This window comes from Toxotes jaculatrix, chromosome 6 (genome assembly GCF_017976425.1).
Source record: "Toxotes jaculatrix isolate fToxJac2 chromosome 6, fToxJac2.pri, whole genome shotgun sequence".
Lineage (NCBI taxonomy): Eukaryota > Metazoa > Chordata > Actinopteri > Toxotidae > Toxotes > Toxotes jaculatrix.
Window position 1 is genome coordinate 1604886 of NC_054399.1, and position 19927 is coordinate 1624812.

General features: G+C 41.8%; 3 protein-coding genes across 4 annotated transcripts; 2 read left to right on the top strand and 1 right to left on the bottom strand.

The window, feature by feature from the left end:
- Positions 1-1644: 1644 nt before the first annotated feature.
- On the top strand, positions 1645-9838 carry boka (BCL2 family apoptosis regulator BOK a). The gene is made up of 5 exons (XM_041041211.1): positions 1645-1882; positions 2132-2463; positions 3948-4076; positions 6943-7106; positions 8405-9838. The coding sequence occupies exons 2-5, from the start codon at positions 2250-2252 to the stop codon at positions 8528-8530; spliced, it is 633 nt and encodes a 210-aa protein (XP_040897145.1). The 5' UTR covers positions 1645-1882; positions 2132-2249; the 3' UTR covers positions 8531-9838.
- Positions 9839-10720: 882 nt separating this feature from the next.
- On the top strand, positions 10721-18126 carry atg4b (autophagy related 4B, cysteine peptidase). Of its 2 annotated transcripts, none has more exons than XM_041040186.1 (13): positions 10721-10771; positions 12332-12433; positions 12568-12639; positions 12775-12873; positions 13050-13151; positions 13254-13326; positions 13668-13747; positions 14083-14279; positions 15702-15780; positions 15916-16061; positions 16203-16259; positions 16400-16493; positions 16938-18126. In XM_041040186.1, exons 1-13 carry the CDS (start codon positions 10762-10764, stop codon positions 17024-17026), a joined length of 1200 nt encoding a protein of 399 aa, XP_040896120.1. In that variant the 5' UTR covers positions 10721-10761; the 3' UTR covers positions 17027-18126. The 2 variants fall into 2 exon arrangements, with proteins under 2 accessions (XP_040896120.1, XP_040896121.1); XM_041040187.1 differs by having other exon boundaries at positions 16953-18126.
- Positions 17557-19788, bottom strand: dtymk (deoxythymidylate kinase (thymidylate kinase)). Its single transcript, XM_041040190.1, has 5 exons — positions 19517-19788; positions 19259-19367; positions 18423-18513; positions 18121-18318; positions 17557-18032 (listed from the first exon to the last, which is right to left on the bottom strand). The coding sequence occupies exons 1-5, from the start codon at positions 19644-19646 to the stop codon at positions 17922-17924; spliced, it is 639 nt and encodes a 212-aa protein (XP_040896124.1). The 5' UTR covers positions 19647-19788; the 3' UTR covers positions 17557-17921.
- Positions 19789-19927: the final 139 nt, after the last annotated feature.

Below are 19927 nucleotides of genomic sequence, written 5' to 3' on the forward strand. Positions count from 1 at the left end.
CTACATTCGTTTAACACACAGCAGCATCTATGGCTGTTCTTTACCTGCAGTCACCTGTGAGTTTACAGTAATAATCTAAAATACAGTCCAGAGCTGTAACAGACACTTCATGTATTCAACATTTCTGATCATAGGAAAGAAACGTTTTCCTTTTTTCTCTCTGCCTAACAGAGCAGTTGTGTTGCAATGCTGCACATCTGGATCACGTTAAAATAAACAACATGTTTGTGAACGTGTTGCACTGATTCAGTGATCTGTGCGACTGCATTCAGAGCGCTGCCATTTAGTGTTTTACACTAAATATGCTCGGACGGCATTTTGTGTTTTAGGAGAAGAATTGTGTTGTTGACTGAAACTCTCTTGTGAAACCACAGTCAAAGCAGCAGTGAAATGCTGTAACAACACCTCAGCTCATACAATGGAAAGTGAATTTTGTTTGGGTGGATCTGCTGACGGAGGTTTCTGTGCTGGAAAGTAAAAGAAAATGAATCCAAATATTATTAAATGAGGAAACACCGAGCCTTTTCGATGATTCTCTTGTCGGTTACGGTTTCTTCTGTCTGCAGTATTAACAGGGATTCAGTCACACACAGAGCAGGGCATTCCTCAGGCATGCCCAAACAGCGTGAACACTGGGCGGGGCGGCTTCCCCAGAAATGCCAAGGAAATGCCCAGGAAATCTGCTCACACAGTTTTCTGTTAGGGAGTGGAGAAGGCGTGTATCTCACCACGGTCTGCTGTCATAATGTTTTCCTTTCAGAACGACTTGGCCACACAGCACATTCCCTCCGTTCCCTTTATCTCATGGGTCGAGCTGATAGAGAGTTTGCAGGTGATGATTTTACATCTGCGACACGGTGTGCTCATAAAACATGCTGCATTCAGAGCAGACAGAGCCTGGTGTTGGTTTCAGATCCTTATCATGACTGACTGTAATCACAGCTAGATTAGTATGTCACAGAGAGATAACTGACCTTTCTCAGCTGAAATACAGTCTAATGAGTCGGCAGACACCAAATATCAAACTTCTCCTTTTACTAAATTTGTATTTACCAGCATCTAAATGCAACTGTTACACTACTGACATAATGAAAGGTTTTATTGTGCACCTGAATTTACTTTTACTGACAAAATTGGCTAAATTTTAAGTCTGATTTTGAATGGTGGACTTGTGCTTTACCCACTCTGTACTGTATATTCCCACAGGCCTAAGCTTTGCAGACAGACACATATTCACTGACTCACAGTCGTGTATCCATCACTCTCTGTGTCTGTCTGAGAGAAAACCTTCCTCAGCTTCTGCTTCCTGTCAGAGCTTTGTTTCCTCCTTTTCATGTTTTCACTTGTTGTATTTATGGTGAATATTCATCACGGGGAGCATTTCACCTTCTAACAATGTTTAGTCTCTGCTTCACACACCCCCTGCACTTCATCAACAACACACTTCTCACACAGTCAGGATGATGTAAACAAAAAGAGGGGTTTTATTTTGACAGGCTCCCCGTGTGTTTCCTGTTGAACAGAGGATAACCAAACAGACGCATCTGAGTGGAGAACTGCCGATTTTATTTTGCAGGCACACCTTTAATAAATCCAGTTACTGGAGTGTGTTAGATGTGTGAGTTAGGACGGAGGCGGAGGGGCGGGGCTTGTGTTGGTCTGCTTATCTCCGCCTTTGGACTCCACAATAAGTGCCCTTAGAAGGAAAGCCTGTCAGACTATAAACTTGAGAGCATTTTTTTCTTGCGCGCAGAGTGGCAGTAAATCCTCAGCTCAGGAAAGTCAGCGATCAAACTCACTTTTCTGCTCAGAGACGAGTGAAGATGCAGCCCGTGTAGGATGATGGTGTGGACACAGGGCTTAGAAGGCTGTTCATTGTCGGGTAAGTGTAATTTAATTGTTCTTACCTTCATTATAAGCGAGTGTAGGCGCACTAACACTAACTTTATGGATCCATACATGACTTTTCTGGTGTAGTAGCAGACTTTTCCTCGCTCAAATGCTCCTTTCTCTGCAGTCTGTGCTTTATATAACCTGCAGCTTCAGTGGGCTTTTTTTGAGTTTGCTTAGGACAGCTTTATCCAGGCTATCAAAAGATGTCCACAGACTAATCCGCGTATTTGTTGTGCAGGATAATCTCCAGAAGTCTTCCCATCCACTGGAAGAGGAATAGGAGGACGTGTGCCGGGGGAGAAGTGGCGGCGGAGGCGGGGAGGTGAGCAGCGCACTCCGCGGTGGATGACAGGGGCATGGAGATGTTGCGCCGCTCCTCTGTGTTTGCGGCTGAGGTGTTTGACCGCTCGCCCACCGACAAGGAGCTGGTGTCCCAGGCCAAAGCACTGTGCAGGGACTACATCCATTCCAGGCTGAACCGTGCCGGCATAGGCTGGTCTAATCCTGAGCACGGACTGGCTGCATCAGGTGGGACACTGGGAGAGATATCGTCTGTTCTGCTGTGGCTGGGTAAGTTTCTGAGGCGGTGTACCCAAACCTCCATAGACCATCACACACTGCATTCATATACAGATTCATTCTACAAATGTGTGCTTAACGATTTTTACATGTTTGAATTAATAGTGTTCCTAAAATATTCCCACAGTTTTATTATATTTTTGCTAAAGCTGCCACTGAGGGCGCAGAAGTCATTTCGGGCCTAAAGCGCATCAAACATTCTCTGAATTCACGTTTTACATGTTGGATGTTTAAAAACAAACAAAAAAACAGGTATCCACATTGTTAAGCTCAGAGTGCTTATGAAAACACGAGAGCATTTTTGCATAGAAGGGAATGTTTACCTGGTGGAGAAGAGAACAAGCCTGAAATAAAATCACCTTTCAGACTCATTTAGAGAAATTTAATAAAAAACATTTTTCATGATTTTCAGATCTCTTCAAAATTGTTGCAGTGATGGGGAAATCATGACATCAAAAATCCTGGCCAGGACATTGTCTGACTTTATATTTCAGCATTGTGTTGTGGGATTACTTTCATTTTCACTGTAAGGAAGAACCCTGAGGTGATTCCAAGGAATCCCCAGAAAAACAAGAGACAGGGTTTCACTTCAGTATGATTTCCCTGGATGTTTGCCAACTCTGAAACCTGATCGAATACAGATGTCTCTTCTAGCGTCAGGTTTCACTTTTACATTTATGGTTATCACTCACTGAAAAGGAGACTGATTGTTTAAAATAAAATTAAGGGGCGTGTGTCCACTGGAAACAGTCTCCAAAATTAAAATTCAAAACAGAGGCTTGGCAAACCGCTGAGCACAAGATCTATTACAGAGAGTAAATCAATTACTTTTGGACTTTGTCCCCTTTAAAGTCGATGAAGTTATAAAAGAGGATCTATAGCTCATAAATTTCAGGTGAAATCAACATTTATTTCTCTTGCTGAGCTTTAGATGAGAGGATGGGTCTCACTCTCATGTCTGTGCAGTAAATCTGTAGCTGGAGTCACGTTGCTTAACACAAAGACTGGAAACAGGTTTCCACGAGAGTCTGACAGCCAACCTGGCTCTGTTTCAAAGCTAACAAAATCCACCTACCAGCATCTGTAAAGCTCACCAATTAACATGTCATACCTTGTCTGTTTATACCATAAAAACTGACAGGGAAGCAGTGGAGACGAGGTACTGGTGTCTTTGAGCAGAGCCCAGCGAGCTGCTTTCCCCTGCTTCCAGTCTGACAGGCTCAAGCCACATATTTAAACCAGAGATATGAGAGCGGCGTCTATCTCATCATCTAACTCTTGGAAAAAAGTTTAAACAAAATGCTTCATTTATTCATTTAATATTGTTTGATTATCACTTTCACAGCCACTCAGAGTGTGATCCTGTGTGTAATGTGTGGTTGTGGTCTGTGGCCTAAATGCAGCGGTAAAAAACATACAATAGAGAATTCAGTAAATCCGTTTAGACTTGGTTTAACCTCTTTTGTTCTGACCAGGTGATGAGTTGGAATACCTTCGACCCAACGTTTACCGTAATGTGGCACGACAGCTGAACATCACAGTGGCATCGGAGAGCGTGGTGTCTGATGCCTTCCTGGCTGTGGCTGCAGACATTTTCTCCACGGGTAGGTCCTCGTCAAAATCTAGTTGTACTGTATATCAAGCCATGCATGCAGGCGTGCATCATGGGAACTAACTTTAGCGGTTTGTTATCGGGTTCATCTCTGACCTTCACAAACCTTGGACTTGAAAATAAAGGAAGATGTTTGTCCTTTTAGGGAAGTTCTTCATTTAGTTGTCAGTGGGAAGGAGGAACTTCAGAGCTTGAGGCAAATACAATAAAAACTATGAAAGTTTGGTGTACTTATGTTACTTCTCTTATTAATGATTCCTTCATGTAAACACGTCTGAAGTAGGCTGACCACGAGGCTGTCCGGTTAGTCAGAAACAATTTGTTGCTCTCATTATCTCCACCAGGAAAGGAAACCTGGGGGAAACAGTCAGTCCTTATTAGGTTAACATGTTGCTGGACTGAGTGATTGTTACAGACAGTTTGGACCCCACCCAGGGAGTTCAGTCGTGAATGTCAGCTGCTTTATTCCTCAAGGAATGTAACAGAGTCATTTGCTGCAAAGGTTAATTAAGAGTCAACTGGAAACTGAAGAAAATCAGGTTAGTTTTGTCTTTAGTATGAGCAGAGTGACTGTGGAAAAACACTGACTGCTTCACACACATTCAAATGAAGGTTTATCTACCTTAACCCGAACATGCTCTCAAGGTAATGCTAATGACTGTAAGTGTTTATTTAGGGATTTACATGTAAAAAGTGTAGCGACACTTTGGTGTCAGTTTACAGGTTTAAAACACAGCCCTCCATGATTACAGTGTCAGTCTGGACACAGAGTAAAGCTGACAGTCTAGACTTGTTACTGTGTGAAGAGGAAGTTATGGGCAGCAGAAGATTATGACCACAAAATTGTCTAATATGTATGAACTGAGTGAGGCTTTCCACAATGCACTGATAATCTACAGCTAAAATATGTGCAGACATCCTGCACGTTCCACAGGATGAGGGGCCCTTTGTGCTCTGAAACCTGTATGTAAAGATATTTTTATATTAACAATGGATCAAATTACAGTGTGTAATGTGAGAGTTGTTACTCGTTGTGTCAAACTTAGTCTACAGAGCTTTTTAGCATCTTGTAGATCATTGCTTTGGTTTCGCAGCCCTCACCCTTACTGTTTTACTTCTGTCTCTTAGTGTCTTATCAGTGCTGCCATTTTTTTAAAACTGAAAACAGCTGCATGAAATAATGAAGGCAGCTCTTTTCAGTGACAGAAACTATGAACATAATGGAGCCAGATATTTTCTCCTGCTGTCATACCAAACCACTCGACTATCCCTTTTACTTAAGTTGTGTTTTCTACCACAGCTCACTGTAGTGTTGCTCACATTTTCCTGTTGGCACACTTGCATATTTAGTTTTTGCCCTCACATCAAGCAAATCCTGTGTTTTCTACCACAGGGGCACCCTGACAGCTTAACTGAAACACAGGTCTGTATTCAGTATAAGCTGAGATAACAGCCGAGGTGGGACCCAGTGTAAGGCCACACTGAAGGGGCGCTACATTGATTTTAAACATAAAGTTCATGGAGACGACTCGTCAGCCTGTGAAGACAGAGCCCAACCTACACTGAAAACTCAAAGTCAGGATATCTCGTCTCTCACAAGGTTCCCAAAGGAGGAAGGTTTGAATTTAGACAGCCCTCCTGTGGGATCTCCCTCAAACTGGAAATGTATTTATAAAAAACACTGCTTATTTATAAAGTAAGCAGTTTTTGTTGAGTAAATATTTTCACGTCAGCATCCCCTCTATGGCTTTCCTCTTGACTAATGGCCTATTTGGGAAAATGGATTTTGTTCAAACTGGTTTTTACTCCTGGTTCGATCAGCCCCATTCCTCCAGTTTGTATTGAAATTTCAGCAGTGACTAACCTTAAATGGATCCTACAGCAAGATAATGACCCAAAACATTAGAAGGAAAAAAGCAGATGGTGTCTCCGCAGGATGAAGACCAGCACAGTGTCCAGACCTAAACCACATGGAGCTGGTTCAGGTTCAGTCAAAAGTGTAGATTAAACTTAGGTCAACTAGAAAATTCACTGTTTCATTTTTTTTAATCTCCAACTGTTTATTTGTTCTTTTAGTATCCATGCTTTGTCTTCTCCCGCTTTGATGATTAAGTCTTGGTGGCACAATTAGTACAAGCAGCAGAATTCAACTGAAAAACTTTACAGATATTTTTCTTATATTTAATGTTTTTGTTGCTTCTTTTGTTTTTGGAGCACTTTCTACCAGAGGTTTGGTTTAAAAGGTAAACCATAACTTAATCTCTTCTTAACTCACCAAGTATCAGACAGTGAGTGCACCACCCTGCAGATAACAGATTTCAGCGTCAGAGAGAAACATGACCTCCGTTTATGAGTTTCTAGGGATGAATCAGACGACAGTCACAGAAGATGGATGCAGCTCAGGCCCAGTTTGTATGTGTTGGACACATAAACACTACAGAAATAGTCTGAAGCTTTGACTGTAAATGGTGCGGTGGCAGAAAGCTTTACTCAACTTGTGAACTACGCTGGAAAAATGATCCGCTCACTAATCTAGTGAGGCGTACTGCCTGGCTGCTGCTCCGGGCCTTGTGTTTGGGTTTCCTTTGTGGGACACAGGCATGCAGGCTGAATGCCTGGCTGCTGCTGAGGTTTTATAATTTCTTCATCCATCTTTGACGAGAGCTGCTGACAGAGACATTTGCTGCCCTAGAACCTACTTCAACTACTCAAAAAGAGCAGTCACTCCACTTTACCATTTTGATCCCGTGTGTTCATGCAGCAGATAGCAGCTTATAAATGACTGTGGATGAAGCTGTGAGTGAGGATTTCATTTACTTTGTTCTAACAGGTTTTTTTCACTCGTTCGTCTTTGTCAGGTGTAACATGGGGAAAGGTGGTTTCTTTGTATGCTGTGGCAGGCGCCTTGGCAGTGGACTGCGTGCGCCACGGCCATCCAGCCATGGTCCATACCATTGTTGACTGCATGGGGGAGTTTGTCCGCAAGAGTCTGACGTCCTGGTTGAAAAGGAGAGGGGGCTGGGTAAGGGAATGATTACTTGTTTGTGTGGCTACTTGTGTGTCTGTGAATGTTTCTGATGATGCAGCTCTGAGGCCTCCAGTTTCACAATGGTGAACTGTCAGTAATGACAAAGCTGTGGCAGTGTGTGTGCTCCTGTGCTGGCACACTCTGCTGTGCTTGGTGGGTCCAAATATGGTAATCTCACTGTAAAATCATTAAAGCCCAGGACATCTACTCTGCGTCCTAACGTGGGTCGTACAGGAACATCACAAAGTTAGACCGGGCTTGAAATGATAAAGAACTGTAACTGAACCAGTTCTCAGATTTTTATTTTTAATCAGAGAACAAAGTACAGTAATGACAGGGAATGTGACATTATCATAAGAATATTTTAAAATGTTGAGATCTGTTGAAATCCCCATAAACATATTAGAGGAATATCACACAGAGCCTGATATAATCAACTAAGTGAACTAGTGCCCTGGATTTTTGGTTTCTTTTGTTCTGTCGTGCTGTCCAGCTGCATAATGGAACCAATCCCCTGCTCCCTTAATGAAATATATTAGCTATAATCTGACAAATTTCATATATTAGGCTTTTTGTTCTTTTGAACACAGAATTGGAATTTGTTCCTTTGACCACATCATAGTCACTGAGGAAACACACATCCACAACAGCTGACTTGAATTTAAGATCCAAGAGATGTTGTGTCTTCTTCTGATTCCTGTTAATGAGAAAGTCCTGTCAGATAAAATCCTGCAGGAACAATAACAAGGCCTGGCAACGTGCCTCTATCTGTTCTGCTCTGCCGGAAAGCAGCAACCCAACAAATGAACGCTGGTGTACTGAGAGACGTGGCACCCAAGTCAGCTGTGTTTTGAAAATAAGTGGAGTGTGACAAAATGAAGAGCAGTGCATTGTATAACTGACCTGATAAACACAAAGGAGGGAGCAGTTTTTCACAGCTGCAGTCTAAAATCAAACTGTAATATTCCTGCACTGTCAGAATGTAGGAAACAGTAGTATTTTGTGATATGAAGGACCAGGTGGATCTGAACTGTGACACTGAACTGCACTGTTTTCTAGTTATGGAAATTGATTGTTGGAGTGAGCATTGCTGAGATTACAGTGTGGGTCTTGGCTTTGAAGTGACATATTTGTGTGTAGGTTTTACATCTTGTCAGTGCAGATTGTCAGAATATTGATAGAACACATGTTGGATTTATACTAATGTACACACACTTTGTTTGTTTATGTCAGACTTTGTTTCGTGAGCTCTGTGGCACGTGTAGGACTCAGCGTCCTCTCTGCTCTTACAGGTGGATGTAACAAAGTGTGTGGTGAACACTGATCCCAGCTTCCGCTCTCACTGGCTGGTGACTGCTGCCTCCGCCTTTGGACACTATCTGAAGGCCATCGTGTTGTACCTCCTCAGGGAGAAGTGAAAGACAAAGTCACACGCTGGATCTTCTGGAGCGGACTGAGCAGCTCTGCACGCCACCAGCACCCCTCCACTGAAGCATCCACTGCTTTGGATTATGTTTACACTCATTTGCACTGAGCCTTCATTGATGAACACCAGCGGACTTTCCTTGCTTCTTCTGCTTCCTTGTGTCTATTTATTATTAAAGGTTATACAATATATTGGCACACATTTGATGTGAATGTATAAAGTCACCTACTGTATAATGTTTTTAGCTTTTCATTTTTCCACAAACTGCAGAACAGATCATTTTGATGCCCCTGGCAGGGGTTTGGCTTCCCCTAGTGGTTAAACATGGCAACTGCTGTATTTTGGCACATAAACTGAGAAGATCCTGAGGCCATCATGAGGGCTCCACTTTTCACCTGGATGGCATATACATTCTTTCTCTTTGCTGAAGGAGTGGTAGTTTTTTCAGCTTTAGCAACAACAATCCTGTCCCTGTTTCAGGGTTTTAGTTTTCTCATCACAATAGCTAGTATCTAGCAGGACCAGCAAGTACGTTTTGAGAAACTTCCATCTTCAGAGATATCCCCCGTCTCTACCAACAGCTAATCTCTCACATTGGTCCGAATCACAACCGACAGAATTAAAGAAGATAAAGCTGAAAGTGTCATAAAACATCAGTCTGTACTGTGATTCAAATGCAGAATCACACATGGCCATGTGTTGTACTGACTGGTGACGTGAAGTGAGCACATTGTGACTGAGCTTCTGTTTGCTTAATAATGTTTAAATTGGGGTTCACCATCTTAAATCATTGACGTGCTTCCTCTTTTAGCTATAATGGTGATATTGGGTGGAATAGTGTCGCAGTTTTTTTCCAAGTCAAGCCTGGGACTTCAAGAAAATTGGAACTTTTCTCCAGATGGCCTTGCCTTTTTAAAAATAAAAAGTTAGGTTAAAGATTTAGGCTCCTTCCAGCCTCTAATGAGTCAGATGAACTGAGCTTACAACCACTACATTTCAGACATCATTCCACATTCAATGCTATTCTTGCTCTCTGTATTACTTCACTGTGAGGCAGTGTGTTATGTTGCTCTGCTGTGATAGAAAAAAATGCAGGTTTGTTTGTTTTATCTGAGTTAGAGCACTTTGATAACATTTCAGTTTATGAGTAAAATTTATTCCATGAATAATTTCACTTTTATATGGCATGTAGCACTAGGTGTCCTAGAAAATAAGCAAATGTTTGTGAGTCATCTGCAGCTGTAAATATTGACATTAATAAATGGTGGTCAACAGTCAGAGGTCTCCCTGATTAATTAATATTGTGTGTGATGAGAATCATATTGTGAAAGCCCGATCTGATCATTATTTTTTGAATGCAAAGTCACTGGTTTTATTCTTTTCTTAAACTCATTTTTGTGTTTCTCCTCGGTGCCTGCTTTGTCTGATTTTCAACAAAGACACAGTTGATTGTTGAGCATTGAGAGTTTTGATTTTTGTAAATGCAGCAATGAAAGGACGATCAGTAGAGCAGCTCGTATGACATGATGAAACACCAATTAAACTGTTTTACCAAACGAATTAAGATAGTCTCCAACCACAGGGAGACATCCTGCACCTTATTTTTCCACTAAGTGCTTGTGACTAAATGTAAACAATTAACTCTTGTATTTGTGAATTACTGACCACCAGTAAAGCTTGAGTGTTTAAAACTGCCTCTCAAACTGCTCCTGTTACACTTCACCTTTCCACCGATAGTACTTTTTTTTATTTTGCTGTATCATAGCCACAGAATCTCATATTTTAATAAAGTATTTCTATTCTATTCTATTTTTGCGAATTTCAAATTTTGAATAAAGATTAAATGATTTTTGACTGTCATGTATTAACTTTCCAACTAAAGGCTCTAAGAATTGGTTAAATGTAAAATGTATATATGTATTTATAGTGAGAAAATCATGATCAAATACTGAAAATGTAGCTGCACGGTTACCGAACCTCCCTGAACGTGACTTGGACGTAACGGACACAACGTAAACTGTTTTCAACCTCTCAACAGGAAGGATACGTCATCCGTCACTGATTGGCTAGAGCAAAAGTGACCTCCCCTCCTCTGACGTCTTATTGGATGTTTTTACAAAATGTCCCGCCTTCTTTGGAATTCCTTGGCAGGACTCTCTTCCCATTGGTCGAGTAGGTCCGAGAGCAGAGAACAACAAACAAGATAGGGTGAAGACCGTCGGGATGGATGCAGGTAAGCGAGATTTTAGAGCAAAATAAAAAAAAAATCTGTGTCTTAGCAAGCTAGTCTGGCTGCAGAATAATCATAGCATCTCCTTTTCATACCTGGCAATAAATCTCCCGCTCTGTCATGACAGGATTGCAATTTCCAGCCGCCAGTTCAACACAGACCCCTATTGCTTTGTACCGTCGGTGACGTTAGCCTGCTAAAGTGATGACTAAAGCTAACCGCTAACTAACGTTAGCCTGCCTTTATTGCTAAATGTGGTGGTTTCCCCGCTTTGACAGCTCGCTGTACAGCCGTGTAACTTCGTGTGCGTTGCCCGGATGACATCTGTGTTAACGGCATTCGTTGCTGTCAAGTTCCTGTCTTAATAATTTGCCTTCTGTCCTTGGTTTGACTGTTTATGCTAACGTTCTGTTACACCCAAAATGAACATCCCAGTCGATGCACTGTCACCATCACATCAGTTATGCTACGTTACTGTTAGCTCTGGGGATGCTATTAGCTATGAGCGAGGCTATATGGCTATGAGAAGCAGGACTTCTGTAAATATGTAAAAGCGGTCAGAGAAAGCGAGCAGACTTCCTATTGCAGCAGCGTCTTCTTCGTCTGAAAGTGTCTCCTTACGTCCTTTAACGGTAGCTGTAAACCCGTAAATCACAGCTTTCTGCCTCTGAGCCAGGGAGCTGACAAGTAGAGAGTTAGCCTGTCAACTTTTCTCTTCTGTTGCTGGTTGTGTAGGTGAATATAAACACAGACTTACTATCACACTTTCTTAAATCACCTACTTACGCACTTACTTTTTACTCATTAGCAGTTAATTGTACAAGGAAAACTTTTTACAGATATGGATGAGTAATATATTTGTTTTTTGTTTTTGTTGTACATATTAAATATGTACTACTTTATTATAAAACGGACACATAAAGTTAAGTTTACTTGTCAAGGGTCATGACTTGTTAGCTTGTGAAAAACTGCTGAAGGATGTCTTCTGTGAGTAATATATGACTAAATGTGGTTGTAAAGTTTCATTTTTTAAGCTTTACCCATACCAGGGATTAAAGGGATTAAATATCTTGGCACCAGCTGCAACAAATTGAACATTTATTTTTAAAACCTGTTTCTCACAAGTCCTCCAACCTTATGGAAGTACAGTACTGAATTCCTGGAGGACCCCTTTTAAGTGCATTTTAGGTTTTTCCTGACTTTGTGGAGCTTGTTTTTAAGGTGTTTGTTTCCCTATGAAATACATTTGGCAGGAATTTGAAGCTTGATACTGTATTTTATCCCACAGGGAGATTCCTCCTTCAATAGCTCCTTTGCATTTAAAATGAGATGCAGGTTAATATAAAGACGCATGGGTTTCAGAGATAGGTGTATATTGATGCATACAGAATATCCTTCCTGGAAGAGCCTGGAATCTTTCTCAAGCAACTAATGGATACTGGATCTTTACACCCTTCACTTATATCAACTGCAACAAGTTGCTAGTGATAAGTAACATGACCACCAGCAATTTCTCCCTTATAATTTTCCACAGGCTTACAGCTGACATGTCTTCTTTTGCAGCTACCTTGACATACGACACACTTCGATTTGGAGAGTTTGAAGATTTTCCTGAGACCTCAGAACCTGTGTGGATCTTAGGGAAAGAATACAATGCACTCACAGGTATGATTTTTGAATAAATGTGAGTACGTGAGAAAGAGAGAAGTGAGTGTTTAAGTTACAAAGAATCATACTAGCAGGTATACCCGTTACTCTTTTGATGTATTGTAAGATGGCGATTTCTGCCCCTCATGTAGAGAGAGACGAGATTTTATCAGATGTCACTTCACGACTGTGGTTCACATACAGAAAAAACTTCCCACCGATTGGTAAGTGAAGACAGCGAGTGTATGTATTAGTTGAGCTCTTCAGCTACGCTTGATGAGTTCAGAGATTTGAGTTATCTGGATTTTCATTTCTAGTTACAAGAGGGATTTCATTTATGATTCTTGAATGTGTTACAGGTGGGACAGGACCAACATCAGATACAGGATGGGGATGTATGTTACGATGCGGCCAGATGATCTTAGGGGAGGCCTTGATGTGTAGACATTTAGGCAGAGGTAGGACAACTTTAAAAATATAAAAAGAAAGATACAGATATCTGTGTTTCACAGATATATGTAGGTGAAACTGGATTTCATCAGTGTGTGACACTAACAGCTCTTCTCCAGTGAGTAGACTGTAGCAAAACAGAGCTTGTTTCACACAGACTTGATAACTGGGTTTTTGTTCTCAGACTGGAGATGGGCCAGAGGCCAGAAACAAAGAGAAGAGTACATCAGTATTCTCAACGCCTTCATTGACAAAAAAGACAGTTATTATTCCATCCATCAAATTGGTAAGTAGTGACTGTCGAACCCTTCCAGTTATATTAAGAGCTCGCTCAGTCAGTCCTGAAACAGTTTGTATAAAGTTGTCCTTGTGTTCCTAAATGCTGCAGCCCAAATGGGAGTTGGAGAGGGAAAGCCTATAGGCCAGTGGTATGGACCAAACACAGTTGCCCAAGTTCTAAAGTAAGTACTGTAAAGAAGATTCAAGTTGTATGTTTCCAGAATTAATATTTTAGGGCTGCAACTAAAGACTATTTTTATTATCAGTTACAGTATTGATTATTTTTGCAGTTAATGTAGAAAAAAGGTAAAAAATATAAAAGTTGTCAAACTGCTAAAAATTCTATCAAAAGTTTTATGAAGAACAGATTTTCCGTCAGCAAATCACTTCAGCAGTGTTTTGTATAATTTTGTTTTCTTTTAGTTTCACTGTGACACAAATATTGCATCTGCTATCATAACTGAAACTGGAATGTAAAACAGAAAAGCCGTCTGAGCGTCTCAATGTGCCGTCTTGCTTTCAGGAAGCTGGCAGTGTTTGATACATGGAGCCGATTAGTTGTACACGTGGCGATGGACAACACTGTGGTTATCGAGGAGATCAGTGAGTGCAGCTGTGTTGCAACTTTGTGTTTTCCTGTTATCATTCACTAGCATAAGCAGATCAAATGTCACTCCAGTGCTAGTACACGCGGTTAAACTATGGACTGTGCACAGATTGAAAAGTTCTTTAGGAAATTCTCCATCAGACGGATTTCTGTCTCACTTTGACTAAAACACAAAGTAGCTGAGTGTTCACGAGACAGCACGTCTGTCTCAGCCCTCTCTGTCTTCAGTCTGCTGCGTGACCTGATGCCAGACTGATTCAGACACGAAACCTAAGAATGTTTCTGTTGTTTGGCAGAACAGATAATTGTAATTTTTTTTTTTAAACCATAGAGCGTCTCTGCATGCCCTGGCTGGACGTTGCAGGAGCCTGTGGAGAGGCAGAGGCAGTGGGAGAGCTCAATGGCTGCCTCGAGGGTGCATGTGCGCTGGCTGAGGAGGAGACAGCTCTCTGGAAACCTCTGGTGCTGCTCATCCCCCTCAGGCTGGGCCTGAGTGATATAAATGAAGCCTACATTGAAACCCTCAAGGTGAGATGCTTCAGTATACCGTTTATATTTAAACAGTTATTCCTCAGTCTCATGGGTTTGCTGTGGGAGGCTGGAAACTTTACACAACTCAACTACTAAATTACACTTTTTATCTACAAAATGAGTGAAAAAAGAAAGTGACATTATAGGTGGTGATGCAGTGCAGACTTCAAATTAGTCCTTGAGCATTATCACACAACAATAACATCATTTGGACAAAAAGTCTATGTGCTCTCAAACGCTTTGGCAGATTTCTGTGATTATGTAACTGTGGTTGGTGCACAGACTCAGCACATGCCACTCCAAGTCTGAAAAAATGTGGTGGGCAGTTGCACTGACTTTGTGCAGCTCTTTGTTTGTGACTGGCTCCAAATATTGTTTTGTCTGAGGAAGACAATCTTCATATTGATTTATCTGCCTGTCAGTGGATGGCAGTTGAAATCATTTTCTAACATGTAAAATCAACATGAAGACGCTGGTTAAACTGTGGTAATGATGTCAGGATATGTACGAGCTCCATTTCAAAATGGAGACACTGCAGTGTTTAAGGTGTAGTATGCAGGATTGTCCTATAGACTCATGCAAAAGCAATCCCTCAGTCATCACTTATGACCCACTGTTAGTGCATAGCAGTGTATTTATCTGCAGAGACCCTGCACTGAATGACACAGCACAGTGGATCACATTGCTACTTGTATGGGTAAGGGTTTGTTTGAATGATCCAGTGACTCTGCAGTTATTGGATGCATCGGGGGGGAGGATGTGTCAGAGTACCAGAGGGTGGTGGACAGTTTTGGGGCCTGGTGTGAGCCTAAGCACCTGCAGCTCCACCTGCAGTGGAGGTCAGGACACCCAGGACTCCTGCCACTCCTGCTTCCATTTGGGGAGTGATGGTGATGGTGGTGGTGGTGGTGGTGGGGTGGAGGGGTACAGGACCAGGAACTCTGCGGCTCTCTACAGGAAGTGCCTGTGGCAACATGCTGCAGATGTTTTATGAGTCTGTGGTCTGCTGGGGTAGTAGCCTGAGGGTGGCCGGCACCAACAGACTCAACAAATCAAGTATAAATCGTTATGAGGTATTGAGTGAAGACTGATGAGGGAAGAATGAATTTAAACTATTTTAGCTCAAGGCTGCGACATAACGATGTGAGACAAGTGAAGGGGTCTGATGCTAATGTTGTGGCGTGTCTGCTGGATGTGTAAATAAGACAGTTTGCTAACAAGTTCATCATATCAACTTCATAAGGTGATATGTCAGTGTTGTGTTCACAGCTCGTTCTCACTGACCCCAGGGGACCTTGGAATGATTGGGAGTGGTTTGTGAACTGGGTAAAAAAATGTAGACAACTGGTGCTTAAATTAACAATGAGGCAAACTGGGCTACAGCTGGGGTGAGATAAACCCTCTTGTCTCTTTTCACAGCAATGCTTCATGCTGCCTCAGTCCCTGGGTGTTATTGGGGGAAAACCCAACAGTGCCCATTACTTCATTGGTTATGTCGGTATGTCTGGTCTCTGTGTTTGTGAAATAAACACCCAACTGTGTATTTCAAGCAAACTCGTGTTCACCATATTAATTTTATTTGAAGCAGTCCGACCTGTTTCTGAACATGCTTTTCTCTTCTTTCTTTCTACAGGAGAGGAACTCATCTATTTAGACCCACACACCACACAGCCTGCAGTGGAGCCGTGTGAAGACAACCAGGTCCCTGATGAGACGTACCATTGTCAGCACCCACCCTGTCGAATGCACATCTGTGAACTGGACCCATCCATTGCAGCGGTAGGAATGGCAGGGAGGGTTTGATAGCACTGAGCTTTTGTATCTCAAACTAAAGCCCATCTGTTAATCATGGCTGTGAGTGGGCAGAAAACTTTTTACAGTAACTCAGATGTTTTTTGTTTTTTTTCTGGTGTCTGCCAGGGCTTCTTCTGCAGAACAGAGGACGAGTTCGATGACTGGTGTATGCGCATAAGAAGGGTATGTCTGTCCGTCTGTGTGAACATTGCTCCACTGACTCGTCTAAACCAGTTAAAGCATGATGATAATCTGTCACGATAAAAAGCATCATGACTGTCATGATGAAGCCTAAATGTTTATCCAGTGTCCTTCTCTTCTAGCTGTCCTGCAAAAGAGGAGGTCTCCCCATGTTTGAACTAGTAGACAGTCAGCCTTCTCACATGGTCAGCGTGGATGCCCTTAACCTTACTCCTGGTAAATACTGCATATCTTTTTTTTGTCAGGGATGGAAACTCTTTAGGGGTAAAAAAAATAATAAAATAAAAATGTCATGTTATTTGGTCAATTAAAAGACATAGATGACATTTATATGACATTTAGAAATTGGTTTCTCAACCATTAGAAATAAGAGAAAAACTGTCACAAGGCATTTGAAATTCAGCTTGTCGTTTTCAGTGAGCCTGGAATTCGCCCTTATCAAGCGACATCAGGCTTCTTTAACAACTTCATAAGAAACAAAGGTCCAATTTGGCTAATTCTCTTTGAATTTGTCTCATGTTCCAAAACAAATCCAAACTCAAACTGTTTAATTACATTGTGTAGTGTTAATCTTGCTAATATTAGCTTAGTTTGCACCATATATTCTAAATATTTGGTTTATGATAATGAATTTTAATGTTTTTTTTCTTTGACGTGTTGACGCTCCCTTCGCAGACTTCTCAGACTCGGACCGGTTGGAACGGTTCTTTGATTCAGAAGACGAAGAGTTTGAGATCCTTTCCCTGTGAGGAACAAATGAACAATGATTTCCTGTTCTCGACAGCAGGCGAGACATTCTCTGTCTCTTCTCTGTATCAGAAGGGAAGCCTGAGGGGATGAACATTATTTGGAGACCTCTTGAGCCAGTCCAGCTCCAATGGCGATTGAAGAACGCTGTGTGACACACACTGACTACAGCATGTGTCACACAGCGTTCTTTAACCTCTGATTGCTCTCAGTATCCAACATTGAGACTGCCTGGTGGAAGCCGTAGCAGGAGCTCAGGATAAATTCTGTATGCACATCTTCACATAAATGTGTTTCCATTTGAGTCTTAACACTTTAAATGTTTATTCTGAAGTGACATGGTGCCTTTCCCTGACTCCATCAGAAAAATTGCCATAACAGTTTTATGTTGTACAGAACACAATGGTTAATAATGGCTTACGCGGTTTGTCACTAATAACTGAAGTCTGTAACAGCCTGTAATGAAACCAAATTTAGTCAAACCTGCAGACAAGTTGTATTAATTGTTCATGCAAAGTATCCTTGCCAAGTCTGAACATATACACTAGTTTATTTGAAGATTGCTTATTTAATCAATACAATATAGACAGGTTAAAGAACAATAGATATGTAAGAGGATTAAAAACTAAAAATAAAATCTAAATCTGATATTTCACAGCTGTATATTTCTTCAATTTGAAGACAGTGTGAGATTATATCTGACTCAGTTAAGGCATTTCTCTTCTGCTTTCAATCAAGCTACGGCAAGTAAAAAGTGGCACACTGTACAAAGTGTGTATTTGCAAAAAAGTAATTTAGTTATTACAACAGATAAAAACATACAAAAAGAACTAAATCTTGCATCATACACAATGTCTTGGTCTTGAAACTGAAGATTTACCCAGGCTGGTTTTACATTCACTTCCATAGTTCTCCAAGTGGCAGGCTCTGAGCTGTGTTCACAGCATTAAGGCTGTGGGTGGTGATGTCCTTGTGCACATCCTCAATGCTCTGAGAAGCATCAATTACCTAAAACAAACAATTTAGATCACAACAAACATTAATATCAATTGATTTAATCATATTTAACCTGTCAACTGGGAATAAAGATTCATACCTGCCAGTTTACTGTGGGATCTTTCATCAGCTGTTCAAATTTCTTCTGAACTGCTCTTTGGAAAATGCTAGTCTCATATCTCTCTTCTCCAAACTGTCCTCTGAGAGCAGCCTCAGCAGAGCTGAGCTGTAGAAACATGACAAGGTCCGGCTTTGGCAGCCCCACATCAGGTTTCTTGCACCAGTCCAAACAGAACCCCTGGAGAGGACAGAACACGTGAAGCTAGCTGTCGCTCCTGTCAGAGCCCACATTATGGTACTGTCTGATGGATGCACAGTTTGAACGGCTAGGAAAAGACTCACCGGCTTTGCACTGGTGAAAGCAGCTCCAGAGAAGGCGTACCTATCTACTACCAGAGTGATTCCTTGGTCCAGCTTCTTCTTCATTAAAGGTCTGTGAGTCAGAAGAATTTTTATAATTAAATATAAGAATTACATATAATCAAAGTTGTGTGCATTTCTAAATGATATGGCTGGTGATACTGTATATTTTTGTTAGTATCCACAAAAACCATAAAAAGACCAAAACCATCCGTATGTTCTTGAGTTTGTTGTTTGTGATGTTCTGGCTTCCCCAGCCTGTCTGTGCCTCTAGGCCCCAAATCCATTCACAAAATCAAGTACGTCTCAAAAGCTAAATCATTTCCTTAAACAGTTGGACACTTAAACAGGAATAAATACTGCATTTGTTAGTGGTGCGTGGTGCTCATGGTCAGTTCATTCAGTACAAAAAAATCCAGACATTTTATTAGTCAGTCCTTATAGTTTGTACACATGGCCCTGCAGCTGGAGAGCTCCTCCTCAAACTTCTGCCCTCGTCCCAATACAATGTGGCACCAACTGAAGTTCAGCTGCAGCTGTTAAGCATTTGAAATTTTATTTTTAAATGCTTTTGCATTTACACCCTCCTGTGTGAAACCTGTGTGACAGGCTGGGTATCAGAGGGACAGGCCAGGACTGGGCCCTAAACGTAGGCAGGTGAGTCAAATCACTGCGCCACAGGTGGAATTACGAACACTAAGGATCGCTCACCTGCCCTGAGAGGAAACAGATGTCATCACTGTTGTTTCAAACACCTGTGCTTTTACTTCACTTCCGTGAAATGAGGATATTTTCCCACAGTAAAGAGAGAGTCTTACACCAGCTCCCAGCGGTTCGCAGAGAACAGCAGATGCACCGTGTGGTCCTCCAACTCACTTCTCTTCTCCAGGTAAGCGCTGATCAGCTGTCCAATGGTTGTAGTCCTGTCTGCACCAAGAAGTCACACCACGGCACATTGTGTTAATGTTACACAGCAATGAAATGTCCTGCTTACACCACACACCTGCTCAGAGACTGACAGTAACACCCAGACTACACCAACAGCAATGTTAAACAGATACGAAATCGCGGCTCACCGGGGAATCTCATCATCTCAGCGGGCCGACCGCTTTGTTGCAGCGCCTGAACCAGTTTCTTGCACTGCGTGGTTTTCCCGGCCTTGTCCACCCCCTCCAGCACGATGAGCGCTCCTCTTTTACACGCCATGGCCGCGGACTGTCGCTCTGCGCCGCTGTGAGGTTTACACAAAGGCAGAGACGAGCACAAAGCTGCAAATATTAACACAACAGGAAAGTCTTCCTCAGCATTTACGCGCCTTTTAATGAAGCCAACTGACAACAAGGAAGTAAGATGACGCATTTCCTGTTTTGGTTGCTTTGAAAAACTTTATTGAAATAAGCAGGGTTACACACGTTGGTTTGAAGTATTATTCTAACCCCCTAAGCCTAACCCGACACTGCTGCAATAATACGGAAGATGATTAGGGC